The 19,943-nt window shown below is 38.3% G+C and overlaps 1 protein-coding gene across 2 annotated transcripts in view; it reads right to left on the bottom strand.

The window, feature by feature from the left end:
- LOC126188028 (armadillo-like helical domain-containing protein 3) overlaps positions 1-19,943 on the bottom strand; it is a 128,640-nt gene that overhangs the window by 37,996 nt on the left and 70,701 nt on the right. For both annotated transcript variants that reach the window (XM_049929449.1, XM_049929450.1), the window contains exon 10: positions 10,475-10,695. In XM_049929449.1, the coding sequence (XP_049785406.1) occupies positions 10,475-10,695 (221 nt within the window). The remainder of the gene's footprint in view (positions 1-10,474; positions 10,696-19,943) is intronic.

Below are 19,943 nucleotides of genomic sequence, written 5' to 3'. Positions count from 1 at the left end.
ATGGAATTATTTGTAATCGAGCGAACAAGAACTCTTCACAAAATCTGAACTCTTTATTGCCTATTAGTTAATAACTTGCTGTTTTGTGTGACATAAAATTAAATATAGGATATATAAATCCAATACTGACAAGAGATACGCAAGAAATTACACATTTCTTCAATCCTTAGCTCCTAGCATTTTTTTCTCTCTAATCTTGCTACAGCTTTATATGGTGTGCTTTCCTTTCTGCAAAAGAATCTATTACCTCATCAAAGATTGTCAAATGTTTTGCTACATGAAAAATCGAAATGTCGTTATCTAATATTGAAAAGCTGTTAATACAAATAATACCCAAGACTGGTGTGGTTTCTCTATCTGATTACGTCTATTTTGTCACTGTCTCCTAGACAAAACAAAACAGGCATTTCTAAAATGGCAGCAATTTTGTAACACACCAAATAAACGAGACTGTTTTGGCACAAATGGCCATTTTTATAACACTACAGAATATAATCCACGAAGTACCATTATCAAATGCCCATTAGGCCTACTGTAAGCAAAAAGCTTTATGTTAGCATTTCATTCATACGCACCAGCTTCTCAAGCATGAGATCGAAAAGTAGTATTACAAAATTTTTATATAAATTTGGAATCATCTTATTCTTCCATAATTTGTATGATGTCCCCGTTTTTTCTCCTTCCTCGTTCTAACAATCTTGTCATCACCAATTCCATAGATATTGCTGCCATTGTCAAGATTTGTTCGCCGATTAACTTGACTAACCCTGTCAGAATCACAGGTTTAGTTATCCCACGATTATTTTCTGGTTAGGCATTGTTACTACATGTTCTAACAACACGTTTTCCGCGTCACTTCCAGAATAGAACTTACGCGTCTGCTAGCCGGGGACTGTACAACTGGTCCTTACTAGTGTAGCGATCTGGCCAAAAATTTTCTGTCAAAATTTCATTTTCTTGGATACACCGAGAAGATAATACATAATCTTTCTCACCTGTTATTCCTGTTAGTCATTTATTTCCATTCTGGTAGTCTGAATCTAAGGATTTTGCTAGTAATTATAAAATGCTGACCATTTGCAAACACAATCAACCACATAATCACAGAGCGATTGGCAGTCATCCGTTTGGCTTAACTCCCTCAGCTCGTATTGCCCCGCCCCCTTTTGTCTGCGGAAAGTTTATTTCTAGATGCGATGAGGATTTCCTGACAGAGACATCACATACACTATGCATGCATTCAAAAGTCAACTTATGATTCATTTAGAAATCAACTTAAAATGTGTTCAAAAATGTTCAAAAACCAACAGGGAAGCGTTTCAAAATCATATGAATAATCGATAGACAAACGTGCGTTGGATGCTAGGCGCTTTGTGAAACAAGTTTTTTTTTCTCAAGAATATGAATTTGGTGCCCCCTTTTCCCGGTAGCATGTAGCTATAGCTGCGACTGCTTGCACAGCCAATGGCCACATTCCTGTAGCCAGAAGCGGGAGAATCTACAACTCAAACATGACTCAACTGAGCATGCGCATGAGCCCGCGCGTAACTGCTAAAACAAATCGAATGTAAACAGTTGCGACTTCATGCTCATTGGAGGCAACTTGTTGTTATGAAGCACTGCAGTGTCTTCCTAAAGCCTTCGATACATTTTCAATTGGCAGACGCTTGCATGAGCACCGTGTGTCGTCGTTGTATATGGCGCATTTCCTTTGCAATTTAAGTTATTTTCGTTTTTTCTCTCGTTTATGTTTTATTGTTGAAGTATTATTCTGCAGTAGCAGGATACAGTAATATCCTTTGTTAGGGTATCGACTCTTACCAGTTAAAATTTCAAATAATAACTGAAAACTCAAACAATGAAAAATTCCCGGAATTCAAAAATATCCCGGGTTTTTCCCAGTTTTCTGCCGGATGAAAAAATTCCCGGGTTTTTCCCGGATCTCCCGGGTCGTATACACCCTGATATACATATATTCCTGCAATTTCAATGCTTAGTTAACTACTTTATAAATAACTTGTTGTTCACAGTATAAGGTACAATTTTTGTACTGTTAAGAATCTGTTGCCAGAGTTAACCACAAGCACATGGCAAGTTCTGTGTAGATGCTACATCAGTAGCACAACTGCTATGAAAATAGTGCTTTGCCAATAAATATGGTACACAAATTGAATTACTGTTTTCATTCTCATGGCTGTAATATCCGGGAAATTAACTAATGATAAATACAAACTGTAGATGTTCTACACACACACACACACACACACACACACACACACACACACACACACACACACACACATTAATGTCTTAATGTTTTCTGGTTTGTTTCCTATACATATAGGTACTGTTTGGCTTACAAACACTGATGAGCCAAAAATTATTTTGAACAATTAGTGCAGGAACTCACTGGAAGTGTAAATAGTTTCGAAAACGAGCTTGACATATTAGCAACAAATAACCCGGAGCAGAATGAGAGATACAGGTCTTAGCCGACACAAGGTTATTGCAGTGAGACTGAACACTGTAAGTCCAAATCCACCAAAAATAAATACAAAAGTATATCTATTTAAAAGAGCTGATAAAAATTAACTTGATGCTTTTCTAAGAGACAGTCTCCACTCCTTCCCAACAAATTATGTATGGCTTAAATTCAAAGAAATAGTATTAACAGCAGTGGAGAGACATATGCCAAATAAATTAATATGAGACAGGACTAGTCCCTCATGGTACACAAAACAGTGAAGAGACAGTTGCAGAACCAACGGAAAAAGCACGCTAAATTTAGAACAACACAAAACCTCCAAGATCAGCAATGTTTCACAGAATCTCAAAAATGCTTTTAATAGTTTTCACAACAAGACTGTCTTGAAATCTGGCAGAAAATCCAAAGAGATTCTGCTCGTAAGTAAAGTAGACCAGCAGCAACTCACAGTAAATGGTAATATTACCAATGACAGTGCCACTACAGCGGAGTTATTAAACACATTTTCTGAAATTACTTCATCAAAGAAGACCAAGTGAACATTCCAAAATTCGAATCAAGAACAGCTGCCAACATGAGTAACTTAGAAATAGATATTCTTGATGTAGAAAAGCAACTTCAATAACTTAATAACGCCAAGTCTTCTGATCCAGATTGTGTATCAATTACTTCCTTTCAGAGTACGCTGTTATAACAGCTCTGTTCTCAGCAATCATACACAACCACTTACTCGATGAAAGATCCATTCTAAGGACTGGGAAAGTGCACAAGTCACAACACTACTCAAGAAGGGAAATAGGAGTAATCGGCAGAACTACAGGCCCCCGTATCACTAATGTCGATTTGCTGTAGTATTTTGGAACATATACTGTGTTTGATCACTATGAATTACCTTGAAGAAAATGATCTGCTGATACTCGTCAGTACAAATTTAGGAAGTATATTTCTTGTGAAATTCAACTACCTCTTTATACATGCAACCCCCATCTGACCTCCTGACTGCCCTAGGTGCCCTACCTATCCCACCATATCCCCAGATGCACCCACAAACAACACTTTGCCATCCCCCACCAGTACTCTGCTATCCCTCCTTCTCCACACCGTAGCCTTCGCTTTACCCCCACCAGCCAGACTGTTTCTCCCCTCGTGCAGTCACTCACAGTCTGGCCTCAGTGACCAGAGACAGGGATCGTGTGTGTGTGTGTGTGTGTGTGTGTGTGTGTGTGTGTGTGTGTGTGTGTGTGTGTGTGCGCGCGCGCGCGCGTTTTGTCTGCTTCAGAAGAAGGCCTTCTGGCTGCAAGCTCACATGTTTAGCTGCCTTTCCGTGGTGCCTATCTGCGACTCAACATCTCCTGCACATGGTTAGTAGCAGTCTGTCCTTTTCATAATATTGTCATTATTCCCTCCTGGATTTTCCACTGTTTAATCAGTGTAAATGATTTAGATGACGATCTGTGCAGCTTTCTTACAACCCAATGAAGATAGCATTTTGGATTGCAACATATGGAGTAATTTTCATTTTTCAGGCATGTTGTATGTAATACCCTTCTCGCGAAGAATCCTATTTAACGATATTGGCCCCCTTGTGTGATATCCATCATCCTGGGGGGGTGGGGGTGGGGGTGGGGGGGGGTGGGGGGAACACTAAGAAATTTCACTAGTTACAGTTTTCCCCCAGTAACTCGCTCCTACTGCATTTTAGACAAAAATAAGCCATTATCAGCTTTAAAGAGTGTTACATTTACTGCAAGTTTCATACACAACAGGCTGTGAACACCTGCAAAAATGTTATGAAATCACAGAAAGTTAAGATACGTCAGTGGTTTCGCCTAAATAACTTTTCTTAGTATCATTTTCTGCACAGTGCATAATAACCAACGTTGTAGAGGACTTAATTTTCTTCTAGAGTCATACCAAGTACTTGTAATTACTCCCGGTACACACTGTGAAATGTTGCATTAACAATTTTAGCGAAAGTTGACTCGAAAGTCCGTCAAAAATAACAGTCCTGAATATAACTTCATCTTTAAGCCATTATGTATGCAATATATACGTTTAATTGGTCAGATACATATAATTTCTAGGGATTAAGTATTTTTGGAAAATAAAAACACAAATTTTCAACACTTTTATAAATATGTATATTTCAACAAAATACAGTTTAAAAATAGATCTTAAATTTTATTTTGATGATGTACACAAAATTTTAAATGAAAAGTTCATCAACTTCTGTTGTTTTGCCTCAGATGAGGTTAGTGTTTATGCTTCATCACTTCAACCAATAGGCAGTGGATTATCAAATTCATCTTCCATGTTGAATTCCAACTCTGATGCATTTCCACACGATTTGGATCCACAATGAACACACACGATGGAGATCAAAGTCCTGCTTTTTGCAGTCGCAATTGCAGCCACAGGTCTTTTGCACTGGCTTGAAATCATGTTTAAGCAAAGGTTGTGGAGCTGTCTCTTTATTCATTGGCACTGGAATTAGACCACCAATATCCTCTTCCTGGTCCCACTTGAGGGTATCATTTTCATACCCCATCCACATTTGAACTTGCAGATAAGTTCTATGTACATGATACTGAAGTGCATCCCTTGTTGGAGGTAGGCATGTCAAATCGAATTTGGTGTTTGTAGCAGCTTTAGAAAAGCAAGGTATCAAACTCATCTACAGAAGTGTTCGAGACTCCTCGATAGTGCCACAAGGAATTTTTTCAGTTGCTTTCACGATCTCTTTTCCTGCAGCTGAATCTTTGAAAATTGAAACACTTTTAATGTGGGAAGCACCACTTTCAAGCATAGTCCAAAATCTAATTTTACATTGTAGAAACAGAGCAGAGGTGGTATTGCGATCACTTATCACATGGAGGGATAGAATGTTATATCTGAAGAATGTTTTGGGAGATAGTATATCTCCTATGTTACCCCTTCCAAATTTTCAAAACAACACACTGTCTCTTGTTAAAGCCATTACGAAAATCAAAAGATCAATGTCTTCTGCCATAACAACAACAGAACCATGCATGTTCAAAAGACAACAAAATGGCAGCTTTCACAATTAACATATTTCTATCTTCTATTGCTTGTTTGGTGACCATCTGTACTCTGAAATCCCTTCTGAAGCAATGAGACGAAGCAGGTTTGTTCATTTATTTTTTTCATTCAATAACAATTTATCCTTTGGCGTCTGCAGAAACATGGTACCATCAAAGTAAATTTCTGCACATGATTGTAGCTTGGAATGATGAGCTCTTTCGGTGCTTTTTGTGTTCTTTTCTTTTCTTCTGTGGGGTACCCATTGAAGAGTACCACACCATTTTGGCCATCATGTCCCAGTATGTAGGTCACAAATCTTTTAAGAAATAGCAAACAAAACTTTCATTCTGATTCCAGTCAACATGGTGTAGGAGGTAGCCGCCACCTATTACATCAACTTTGCTCTTTCCCATTTCTATGTCACTTAGTAAAAGCGTGAAGGCAGAGTACAAAGTGGCCTTTGTCCTTTTGTGAATGTATTCCCTAGAAATTACACAAATCTCATGAGTTCATGAGATGCTTAAAAGATGATATTACATTCAGGAATAAATCCTCTACAACAAAGGTTATAGCTCACTGTGCAGAAAACTGCACCAAAAAAGTTATTAAGGTGAAACCACTGACATATCTAACCTTTAGTATTTCATGACTTTCTGCACATGTTTGAAGTCTGGTATCTCAATAGCTGTTCAAAATTTTCCATGTTGTATATGTAACATGCACAAAATTTAAAGCTCTTTAAACTGATAATGGCATATTTTTGCCTAAAACGCACTGTAAACGAGTTACTGAGGAGGAAACTGTAAAAGGTAACATTTCTTAGCAATTTTTTCAAAATGGCAGATAACGCACAAGGGATAGAAGATTTGAAACTCGGACTTTTCACAAGACTGGTAATACGTAAAACAAATCTGAAAATGAAATTACTCCACCCTTTGCAGCCCAACTTCATTTTCAGAGCTATCTCTACTGGGCTATGACTCTGTTTGTACACGATGTTGTAATTTACCAATCAGTAAAGTTGTCAGAAGATCAAAGCCGATAGTAAAATGGTTTAGAGATGATATCTGTATAAAACTTCCTGGCAGATTAAAACTGTGTGCCGGAAAGTTTCATATCACCACACACTCCGCTGCAGAGTGAAAATCTCATTCTGCATATCTGTATGGTGTGAAGAGACATCATAATGAAAAGTGTGAAGTCATCCACATGAGTACTAAAAGGAATGCATTAATTTCAGTTACACAATAAAACACACACATATAAAGGTTGTCAATTCAACTAAAGGCCTATACATTACAATTATGAATAACTTAAAAGTGAACAATCACACAGATAATGTTATGGGGAAGGTGAACTAAAGACTGTGTTTTATTTGCAACACGTCTACTAAGGAGACTGCCTACACTACATTTATCCGCCCTCTTTTGGAATATTGCTGCACAGTATCAGATTCTTACCAGACAGGACTAACAGAGGGCATTGAAAAAGTTTAAAGAAGGACAATTTGCTGTGTATTATCATTAAATAAGGGAGAGAGTGTCACTGAAATGATATGCCAGTAGGGGTGGCAGTTGTCAAAACAGAGACCTATTCATTGTGCTGAGATCTCTTCACAAAAGTTAAATATCTAACAGTCTTCTCTGAATATGGAAATATTTTGTTAACAACCACATACATAGGGAAAAATGATCATTGTAATACAATAAAAGAAATAAAAGCTCAAACGGAAAGATTTGTGTGTTCGTTTTTCCTGTGCACTGTTCATAACTAGATAGTAGAGAAATAGTCAGAAGGTGAAGGTGGTTTGATGAACCATCTGCCAGGCACTTAAGTGTGATATTCAGAGTAGTCATGTAGATGAACATTAGGAACACTAGCTTAATAAAGTGTTGGTTCAGCAGTGATCAGGCATGGCATGGATTCGACAGGTCCTTGATGGGTTTGAGGAGGCATGTGGCCACAATGTCTACACACATGTCATGCAACTCTTGGAAATTATGGACTGGTGATTTGTGGGCACAGAGCTGGCACCACTGTGGCCCGGGCATGTTCCATCTGGTTCAGATCAGGCCAATTTGGTGACCACAAAATCAACAGTGTTTCCTATCATACTTCTCAAGCAAATTTAGCATCATTCTGGCCTTGTGACAGGGACAGTTAGTCTGATGAATCACACCACTGCAATGGGGCAAGACATCAAGCATGAAGGGATCATCAGTGTATTTTATACATCTACATATGTACTCTGCAAGCCACCATATGGCGAATGGCAGAGGGTATCCTGTACCACTATTAGTCATTTCCTTTGCTGTTCCACTTGCAAACAGAGCAAGGTAAAAATGACTATCTATATGCCTCCATATGAGCCCCAATTTCACATATCTTATCTTCATGGTTCTTACGTGAACTGTATGCCGTTAGCAGTAGAATCACTCTGCAGTCAGGCTCAAATGCCAATTCTTTAAATGTTCCCAATAGCATTCCTCAGAGAAGAACGTCACCTTCCCTCCAGGGTGTCCCACTTCCTCCAGGGTGTCCCACTTGAGTTCCCGAGAAGCGTCTCCATAATACTTGTGTGTTGTTTGAAACTACTGGTAACAAATCCAGCAGCTTGCCTTGAATCTTACCCAATGCGGATCCCAAATACTCTAACAATACTCAGCAATGGTTTCCACTAGTGTCTTATATGTGGCCTCCTTTACAAATGAACCATGCTTTCCTATAATTCTACCAATAAACCAAAGTCGACCATTTGGCTTCCCTACTATATTATATAATTACATCATATTTGCACTGTCAAAGGCGATATTTATTTTGTTCTTTGCATCTCACTTGTTGTGTGTAAGTCTTTTTGAAAGTTGTTCATCACTATCTGAAAACTAATGACTGACAGTAATTGTCTGAAGGTGGCATATAAAACAAAAATCCCCATATGGACACAAAAAGCAGCCATTAAAAGCCAAAAACTGGTTGGAAAAGTACATTAATCCTGTACAACAGTTTCTGTTTCAATTGATAAATATGAATAATTATACCAACCAGTGATGGAATAATGCATTTAAAATTTACGAAACTGCTACTGCCTTCTTGTTCTCAAAACAACAGACTGATAATGAGTTTTAAATGTTGCTGCTGTCTGTAATCATGAAATAATGTTTATAATTGATTCATGGAAAAACAGAAAAAAATGCCTTATTTCTACTATGAAAAGAAGGATACTTTCATGCAGAAGGGAGTTAAGACAAAATGGTGTAAAATTTTACAGTAAGGTCTCACACTTTTGATACACGGATATTGTTGTTCAAGAAGTGTTTGGATTTCAGGATGGCAGGAAGCTATCCTAATTTAAGATGAACAGGTTTGAACTGCTACAAGTGCAATTTATCTCTACAATGAAACTGTCCTTTCATCGGTTGAGGACTTTGGAAGATGTGTAGGGTCACATATGTTGAGACTTGTAATGCCAGCAGTTAATTCTAAGGATGCAACAGAAGCACTGCTAATGACTCTCTCTCTCTCTCTCTCTCTCTCTCTCTCTCTCTCTCTACATTCTCAATGTAAGTGGGGATAATTGCTGTCACATAATACGTGAAGATATGAAAATACAATAGACCACTAGAGCACTAGAGGCCATACTCAGAATAAAATCAACAATAAGATATAACATCAACAGACAGATATATGACCACAAGTATTGTACATGCTCTTGCCAGACATGAGGGAAGGATTAAAGAATAAGATACATGCTCACATTCAGATACATAATTCTTTTTGTGACAAGAGCTGCTCCATAATTTATGTATTTGTATGAAATAAACAAAAGTCTAAGTGTTATGTGTGATTACAGAGGTTGAGGAGGTGGGGGGGGGGGGGGGGAGGGGGGGATAGGTATGACAGAACATAAGAGAGGAAGAGAGACTTTATGATAGCTCACTTTCTAGATCACTAAGAGTAGCAATAAAGGTAGACATTAGACATCCTCTTAGTGATATCTGCAACGAAGTTGGAAGCAATTTTATATCATGGAAGAAACATTTCCATCTCACTAGAAAGAAATACAACTGCTGTTGACCAAGGATTTACAAACTGAGGTTAGGAGAAACAGTAATCAAAAATATCAATAAAATGTCTTTTCCATGAGGTACATACGTATCCTCAAGATTTTCAATTAAAATACTAGTTTTTAACATCAATTGCTTGGCAAAATTCTTCTGTTATATTAACAATTTTTTGTTAAAGAATATTTGTAAAAATGATTACTGTTTGCGTTACATTCACTAAGCGAGTACAAGAGAGAAGTGCAGTGTCTTGCCGCGCATTAAAATCTAGAAACATTTGCGGCAATAAAAGTAAAACCTTTGCCCCTGAAACAACTCACCTGTTCCTAAGAGTAACTACTGAAATTAGCTTAAGAATATTTGAATACTTGTGGAAAAGTTTGCCCGGAAACTATCTAAACCAACTGATAGCTGATGTTCAATGAATTAAGTTAATGAAACCCATATATTCGTTGATTTCATTACATAAATTTATGTTCATGAATGAATGAGGTCAATTGTTGCAACTGCCGTAGTAACGTGCTGCCTTGGGTCACAACTGGAGTAACTGACATCTTGTGGTGAAATTGGTGAGCTAGGGGAGTCAGCACACTCTCTCATCTACTTACTATGCATGTAATATTGTTACTGATGGAAGTACGCCATGCGATAGCATCTATATTGCAGGTCATATAAAAATGGGAATAAATAGGGCATATACATTATCTGACAAACAAGAGGCTGAGTTAATACTCTTAGATGTAAATACAGTATGGGACATTTACATTTGTTAACAAAGAAGCTACTAATTATAATATGAACTAGTCATGTTTACAAAAACTATTGTTAGGCAGACATTCACTATATTTGTTAAAATATATTAATATACTGTAAAAAGCTTACTAACCAAGCAATGTTGAGGCCAGTGGTTGAGCCGGAGAGATTTTGTCCACCGCCAGTTTTCGATGGCGCATTGGCAACCTATGCAGTTGCACCTTGAATATGAGGTTTGCATCGTGCATCAGTGAATTGGCATACTGGTCTTCCGAAATACAGGTAAGGATGAGGAAACACAACTTTACATTGTTTGTACTGGCCTCAGATTTTGTATCTTGCATCACAATCGAACTGGAAAGAAAAATTCATATGTGAGAAAAATGTATGTTATATAAATGTTTACTCCTGGAATGAATGACATCTGTAAGCATTAGATCAATGCAACAGTTGACACAAGTTAATGGTAGCATTTAGGCACGAAAAACAAATTAAAGTTGCATTTTTATTGTTATGGGCACTAGCGGAAATACCCTCATTCGTTACATCACTACTATTTTTACAAAATTCATCTGTAAATTATTACCTCACTGTTCAATTATTTGACACCCACTGCTAGACAGAAGCCCCTCTAGACTTAAGTCTTCAGCTATGTGCAACCATGTTGCTCTTGCATGTTTCCTGTCATCTACCCACCTTCTGCTAGTCATTTTATCAGTCTTTCCTTACCTTCTATAATCCGGAAAAGCACATCCTTGGTCCACCTACAATCCATTTACCTGATTACACATCCCACCTATCTCACTTTCATCTTTGTTACCTTCATAATTATGTATTTCACTCCAGCCTGACACCCTGATCTATTTGCTCGTTTTGCTTTAGTAATTCCCAAAAAGCATCTCTCCACTGCCCACTATGCAACCCTTAGTTTTTTAAGTGATGTTTACTTTTAAAGTCTATGTCTCACTACCAAAAGTAAAAACTGGTAATGTACCCAGTTATAACTTTCCTTTTCAGACATAACAGAAACTTTGTCTTGAAAACACTTAGTTTGTCACAAGCATTCAAGGAATTTTTACTCATCCATTTATTTCTCTTGCGGCCACCCAGTCATTATCTTCAACTGTCCTAAATACAAAAACTCACCAACTGGTACTAGGAATTGCTTGTAACTTCACATTATTTTCTTTTAAATATGTTTACTATTGCATCAGGCTTGACACTGGAGTGGAAAACAAAATTTGCGATGTTGTGCACTGCTCACCATTGGAGTGGAAAGAATTAATTGTTATTTGTAAAAGTCTGGTAAACAACAACAGACAACTTCAGTTTTAATTATTGTAAACTTATAGAAGAGGCATGTTGGAAGCCATCTTAGGTCAGTTTGTGGGGTATTATGAAACGAACAAGATCTATGTTCACTAATTCAGGGAAATGTACTGTGGTTTATCTAAATTTCATGAATGGAAGTTTATTTAATAATTTAGTCACTGTTTTAAATGATTAATTGGACAATGAATGTGTAATTATTATTACAAACTGTGTCAAACTTCAGTAATGCTTACTGTGACAGTAGGATCAGACTGTAAACTGTGTTATTTCCAAATGATAATTACACAGGCCAACGAAAAATTTTTTGAAAAACTTTTTTTTTACTTTGATAGCTGATCTTTATAGATTTTTATGAGCTGAATCCAAATCTAGCCTTAGTTTTTTTTGTATCACTCATGGTTTTTGAGCAATATGCTTTTTATTATATAGCATAAAAATTCTATGCTAAACGGTAAATGGGGAAATTAATGAAACACTTTGCTACAACATAAGTTTGGTTTGTATTTACAGTAAGCTACTTAAAACAATGAATGTTTTAATAGAGGCTGGAATTGGTTTGTATTTTCTTTCTCTTTTCTCATTGAAGCTTCTTGTGTAGCCTTTTCTATAATGAGTTGCTTGCTGAACTTTTCGGTAAAGTGACCAACAGTAGTTCTCCATCACGTTGGTGTTCCAGCAGCCTTGGTAGCATTTTTCCATCACTTTAATGTCTTGGTGAAAATGCTCTCCCTGCTCCTCACTAACATCTCCCATATTGTACGGGAAGTAATCAAGGTGACTGATCAAAAAGTGAACTTTCATGCTCATTAAACATCCCAAAGTTTTAAATTTCTTTAACATTGGAGCTATAGCAGAAACATATTCTGGGTCTTGTTTCATATCCTAAGAATGTTGTAACTACTTGCTTGAATGATACCCATGCTTCTTTTTCATTTAAGGTCATTGTGGATTCAAAGTTAACATCAAACATCAATTTTCTAATGTCAGGTACGACAAAGACGCCATCTTTTAGATTAGCTTCTGAAAGGTGTGGAAACTTTTGGCAGAGATACTTAAAACATAGTACATCTTTAGGCAAGGCCTTTACAAAGTGTTTCATTAGGCCTAACTTTATATGTAGAGGTGGTAGGAGTTTTTTGGATCTACAAGGTTACTGAGTAGAATGTTCTTCTCACCAAGTTTTAAAGACTCCCTCATAGGCCAGTTCTTTCTGCACCAGTGTTGATCCGCAGCCCTACTGTCCCATTCCCACAAGAAACATGGCAATTTGGTAAAGCCAACTTGCTGACCAAGGAGGATGCCTGTTACTTTTAGATCACCACATATCTTCCAACCATGAGCAGAATAGCCTATTTTATTTAGCACTATTTCTAAGTTTTCATAGCTTTCTTTCATATGTACTGAATTTCCAACAGGTATAGATGCATACATGTTACCATTGTGTAATAAAACAGGCTTTAAACTAGTTTTGGATGAATCAATAAGCAGCCTCCAGTCTTCCTTTTTGTATTCAGTACCAAACTCATTCATTTTCGAATTATGACCAGTAATATCAACACTGCAAAAGAAGCAATCATCGGAATGATTTCATGGCTCCTCCATATCATAGGAACAGCAAATCTAAAGGCTTTTTTCTCCTTTTTGGACCATTTTCTCAGATCTTCAACACACACATAACATACCTTATGTGGCGCCCAAGATTTATCTTGATCACCAAGTTTAGATCTAAAGTATGATAGATAAATCTCTTTCACAAAGTCTGTAATGTTTCTTTGGTGTTTTGTAATCACAAATTCAACAACAACTATCAGCAGAGTTTTTACAACCACGATTAGATATTGTACTGAGCACATGTACAGGAAACGGGAAAGTGAGGTTAGGTTGTCAGTAAACAGAACACCATCTGTTAACACAAAAATAGAATCACCCTTTTTTTGCCAGCAAATGTTTTTCAGCGGTGCTACCATCATCATCATCTATATTCATTACACCTCATTTTTAAATTATTTTATCTACATAAAAGCTGCTAAATTCTTTTAAAAAATCACTTATTTTAATAAATTTAACTGTAAAATGTGAAGAAATGGTGGGTGATACAGTTTTTTAAGTATCATATTTGGGTTTCCCACCCTAAAAAATATAAGAATAAGGTATTTTCAGCAAAAAAGTTTTTCCACCGTTGGCCTGTGTTACTGTGCACAAAGTGTTTGTACCTATTTGCATATCCATCCACTGTGCAGGTAAAACAGGTAGGCTAAAATCATTGTGTCCAAATGTGTTGATCTGTATGTGCTTGTAAGCGACATACTGGCACAACAAACATGCCATTAACCACTATATACACCCTTTGATTCATGCACAGTTATGTGCAGTCTGGCAGCACCTTCCATGACGCCACAGCAACCCAAGTCTCTGCTACATTATGGGCTAGTGTGCAACTGATGCCAGTCTGGGCAGCCATCTCCACTAGACCAGCTTATGGGCTTAAGTCTGCACCTGCAAACTTGAAGCAATACAATGCAGGAGCCATCTTAGCCTCTACAGTAATCACCTAACTTCTGTCTTGGAGAGCAGTGGTTTGTGGTCAGAGCAGACCACAACCATCACACTACACTGGGTTGAGTTTCTTTTGCAGTGGCAGAGGACCTGTAAGATAATCTGGGTAGGCATCCACACTGCTGACACTCCTAATCCACGGCCACACAGTGCTAACTGGGGCACAAGCTGCTGAGTGACCAAACACGCAGACATCACATGTCCAGCACACCTTCCAGGCCTTCTGCAGCTGACAGTGCAGCCAGCAGATAGTGCCCCTGCTTGGGGACATGTCTGTGGTGTCGCTGCACTTCAATTATTGTAGCACAAAAAATGTATAAAGACATTTTACTTCGCAGCTGAGTTTTCCAAGCCACCACTGGCCAAGTGTCCATAATCATCTGCTTAGCAGATATTGTAATGTCACTGTAAACTGCATTTTTTCATTGTTTTTAGAGCATGTCAAGACACCACTGCATACCATAAATGTAAGGGCATCCTCCACTGACATGTTGTAAATAGATGAGGGTATGTCTAATCTTCACTTTAAAGTTCCTAGCCTGGCTATCTTGCTACTTTTCATCAACTTGAAAAGAGCTATTCTCCACTTTAAGCCCTGGACAATAAGTATATATGTCCACGTCTAAGGCTATTGTGAACCTACGAGGGTTGTATCAAAAGTAAGGTTCCCATATTTTTTACAAATAGAAAACATTGTTTACTGTTATTAATTTATACATTGTTGAAAAGCTTACACTTTTGTCTATTTTTCAATATAGTCTCCATTTTTTTTGACACATTTTTGAAGACGGTGCTCCAGTGACCTCTGCTCGGACTTCATTGTCCTCTTGAAGTGTTTGCCACCTAAGTGTTCCTTTAGCCTGGGGAAGAGGTGATAATCACTGGGGCTAAGTCTGGGCTGCACGAGGAATGGGGCATAACAGTCCACCCAAATTTCTTCAAAAGCTCTTGTGCCTGACGAGCAACGTGAGGTCAAGCATAGTCGTGAAGAAGCACTACTCCCTCTGTCAGTCATCCTCTCTGGCGATTCTGGATTGCTCAAGGATTTTGGTCTATGTTTCACAATATCTATCTGAGTTTATTGTTGTCCCAGGTTGCATGAAATTCATGAGGAGAACCCCAATCTGATCCCAAAACACTGTCGCCATAACCTTTCCTGCCGACTGCATTTGTTTGAATTTTTTTGATGGTGGTGAACCAGAGTGATGCGACTGACAAGATTGTTGTTTTGTTTCGGGGGTGTAATGAAACACCCAGATTTAATCTCCCGTGACGATAGGGAACAACAACTTCTCCTTGTTGCCTACCACCTCACATTGTTGAAGAAACTTGCGAGTACGTTGCTGCTTGTGTCCGTCAGTCAGCGAGCACACATTGCGATAACCCAACACTCCTGTTAAAGTTCTTTCAATTGTGCCGTGGGAAGCTTCAGGAATGCGTTCAACAAGTTCACAGACAGTGACCCTCCAATCTTTGAGCAGCTCATTGTTGATCTTCTTTACAATCGTATCTGAGACCGGCAGTCTTCCACTCTGTTCTTCATTGTGAACTTCTGTGTGACCCTCAGCAAAAGTCCTGCACCATTTGTGGACTTGCTGAATGGACATGCACTCTTCACCTCAAACCTCAGTCAGTTGCCGATTAATCTCCATGGGTGGTAACTTCCTGGTGTGGAGAAACCGGATTACTGCACGAACCTGGCTGCCAAGCCAACACTGAGTGATGTAGTGAATTGCGGACGGGTGGGCTCGAGAGTGGGGGGACCATTGCGCAAAGTACGAGGTGTGGCTAGAAAAAAACCGGACTAGTACTGGTGAAACAATAAAACGAATGCAATAAGGCTGAAAGTCGCGTGGCCTGTCAAGTGACTCTCGCTCCGCCTACTGCTCGTGTTTCATGTGCCTCCTGCACTCAGTCTGCCCGTGGCGTCTGTTTTAAGTAGTTGACGTTTTGTCTGTGCGTCGGAAAATGTTGAGTGTACAGAAAGAACAGCGTGTTAACATCAAATTTTGTTTCAAACTAGGAAAATCTGCAAGTGAAACGTTTGTAATGTTACAACAAGTGTACGGCGATGATTGTTTATCGCGAACACAAGTGTTTGAGTGGTTTAAACGATTTAAAGATGGCCGCGAAGACACCAGTGATGACACTCGCACTGGCAGACCATTGTCAGCAAAAACTGATGCAAACATTGAAAAAATCGGTAAACTTGTTCGACAAGATCGCCGTTTAACAATCAGAGCAGTGTCTCAGTTAACAGGAGTCGACAAGGAAAGTGTTAGGTAGATTCTTCGTGAAAGTTTCAACATGAACAAAGTGTGCGAGTGTCATCACTGGTGTCTTCGCGGCCATCTTTAAATCGTTTAAACCACTCAAACACTTGTGTTCGTGATAAACAATCATCGCCGTACACTTGTTGTAACATTACAAACGTTTCACTTGCAGATTTTCCTAGTTTGAAACAAAATTTGATGTTAACACGCTGTTCTTTCTGTACACTCAACATTTTCCGACGCACAGACAAAACGTCAACTACTTAAAACAGACGCCACGGGCAGACTGAGTGCAGGAGGCAGATGAAACTCGAGCAGTAGGCGGAGCGAGAATCACTTGACAGGCCACGCGACTTTCAGCCTTATTGCATTCGTTTTATTGTTTCACCAGTACTAGTCCGGTTTTTTTCTAGCCACACCTCGTACTGTTGCCGGATTTAGCCTAGCACCTTCCCTCGAGGTTGTAGCTCATTGGGAACCTTACTTTTGGTACAACCCTCGTAATACACGATCATTTCTCAAAAGACAGTGCACAGTTTGCATTTCCTCTGCGTTACTTGATGTTCAATCGATGCATTTTACTGTGACTGCTCACTGTCCATGTGACAAGCGAGCACGAGTGTCTGTCCTCACCTAGTCACCTCTTGTACAGTCTTGTTCTACAGTATTAATAATGCAGAATAGTCATATTTTAATGCTTTTCATTTATGATACTTTTTGTGATATGAAACTCCTTTGTGTGAATCCTTAGTAGTAATTTTCACACGAACTTGATGAAGTCTAATGAAAGCAGTAGCATTGATATGCATTTTATTCAGTATACTCACATAGTTGAATCAGTACCTTGCTCCTTATGGTTTTAAGTAGAGATACGATGATACTGAGTTCAAAGCTTTCTCAAAATTGTGAGTACCAGACAACTTTGTAATTCATACTCATTACTCCATCTTATAATGCCATTCACAGATCACAAAAGGTGCGCTGTACTATCCATTTGTAAAGGCTGCTTGTTCCTTTGTATGATTATAATCCAGTATTTTTTGTAAGCAATTCATGATAATTTTAGTGAATATCTTGCACATTATGGAGATGAGACAGTGGTTTGTAGCGTTTTTTTTCTAAGCTGTGTCTTTTCTCGTGAAGTATAATTATAGCACTGTTCCAATTTTGAGCACTTGTCTTCCTCTGTAGACATTCTGCAAAGCATACGGCAAGTTATGTCTGCATTACTTTAATCATCTGTACTGAATAACCATCACCTCCAGACAATTATCAATTATTTGTGAAAAATACGTGCAAAAGTGTCATGGACTATACGCTTGCTTATGCAAGGGAACTTCAAAACTCTAGTGTGAACAGCTATTACAGGCATGATAAGCTTGATGACCAACAAGTGACATTATTGGCTTATTTCTGTGCCTGTGTGTAGATCCATTTTACTTCATGATGTTATATTTATTGGCAACTACACAAAATAAGTCAAGAATTGCAAAACTGCATTCAGGTATTAATGTACTAAAGGAAACAAATAACTATATCTCCTGATCCACTCTGTCACTCCAGCATGTTCCACATGCAACACCCCTACCTGCGTCAGGCAACTCACTAATAACCACAATCCTATTCCCTCCACTTGCTGCCTTTCTTCCAACCATCAGCCGCCCTCCTCTTCACCTATCCCTCACCACCTTCTTTCTCCTCCCACCAACTCTCTCCAACACAGCCCCTCTTCCATCACAAGATGCAAAGGCAGTACAATTTAGTCAACCAGGACACAGTGCATATACGTTTTGTATACGTGTTTTGTACCTGTTAGCACTGAAGCAGTACATTGTTAAAAAGCTCAGCAATGTCTTTAGTCTTATTTATCTGCTTACAGATGGCTCAACACCTCCACTGTATGGTGAATTGTTATCTTCACTCCTTCCAATCTTTGTATTCCATCTAGGTTTTTCCACTGTCATATTCAACCTGTGTTCAAAAAGGCCCAGTTTCCTTTTGCATAATTAAAAAGTTCAGAGCTTTAAACCACTTCAACTCCCATGTATGCATGAAAATTGTCTATCAAATGGAATGAGAAGCATATTAAAAATGTGGGTGCAATTTTTTTCTTGCTATGGTAATCTAGTATAACAACAGAACAGTGGCTCACAGAAATCATAAAAGTTTACATCAATTAGCTGATAATTTTTTTTCAGCTGTAACCCTTTATTAAAACACTTAACAAGTATCATTCAAACTCCATCAAATAAAAAGATCTTGCTCAACAGTTGTACTGCAGATGATCACAGACCAAATATTATACACTCCCTTAAGAAAGCACACAGCTCAATGTGGAGTACTACAGATGGTGTACAACTGTTACCAGATGGTCATGCACTCTATCATTCAGTGAAGTAGTATGCATGTGCCAGTCAGTTGTATGAAACCAACACAGCTATTCTGTTGGGACATGGTGAAGACCTCACTATGAATGAACTGCTCAATTTGTTTGTGTATCAACGCAAACTGTGCAGTGTGCCTTCACTGAATGGTGTATCACTCAGTCATGCAACTCCGCATAAGAACAGTGGTTGTATAAAAAACAGGGAAGAGCGTCACACCTTGTCAATGACAACTGGTTTCAAATTCAACAGGAACTGCAGATGTCCTGGAATGTAGGACTATTTCAACTAGGTTCTGAAAAAACAATGCTAAGGGACAAGCAACAGACATTTGTATTCTGATACCTCACAAAAGGCAATTGCTCACAGTGGGACATAAAGCTGAAAGTCCTCAATTGGACAATCAACACAGAATCTGGACGAGTTGTGATTTTGCCTCTTTTCCAACAACTCAAGATGTCTCATACACCCACATACCAATGAGTCATTTAACCTAAAGAGTAAGGAGCTTGTGGTTCAGACCAGAATTGGTTCTGTGATGTTTGGGAAGTGATTTATAGTTCCACGTGAAATATTCCTGATCATTCATGTAACCATTTACTCACTATTTCACCAGTCTAATGTAGGTGCAACATTGTATATGCTTTGGCCTTTCTTCTTTTATTATACAGATATATAGAAAATTCAACACAGCTCACTTTTGTTAGCAACACAGATAAACTATTTACCCAGTTTAGTTATTGTTAATTGTTTTATGTGTTCAATGGCAACATGTTGTCTGTTGTCCGCTTTTATTCTGTAGTCATGATTATTTTGTATGATCACAATTACTGGTTCTGTTATGTTCTATGAAATTAATACGCAATCGATCGTATACATATAATGGCTTCATCAATCTAGTGATGATACAGCTTCATGTAATCAATGGCATGTGTTCTCTTCCATTGCAAATAACTGAACAAGTTTAACACAGCTTGCTTGTAATTTTACAAGCAACATACGACAAAAACCACCAGTTTGGTTGCTTTAGCTCTTTTATGTTTTCAATGCCAGTGCA

Source organism: Schistocerca cancellata, chromosome 5 (assembly GCF_023864275.1).
Source record: "Schistocerca cancellata isolate TAMUIC-IGC-003103 chromosome 5, iqSchCanc2.1, whole genome shotgun sequence".
NCBI classification, from domain to species: Eukaryota; Metazoa; Arthropoda; class Insecta; order Orthoptera; family Acrididae; genus Schistocerca; species Schistocerca cancellata.
The sequence above is the reverse complement of the archived record's forward strand: the minus strand, read 5'-3'. Positions and strand labels throughout refer to the sequence as shown.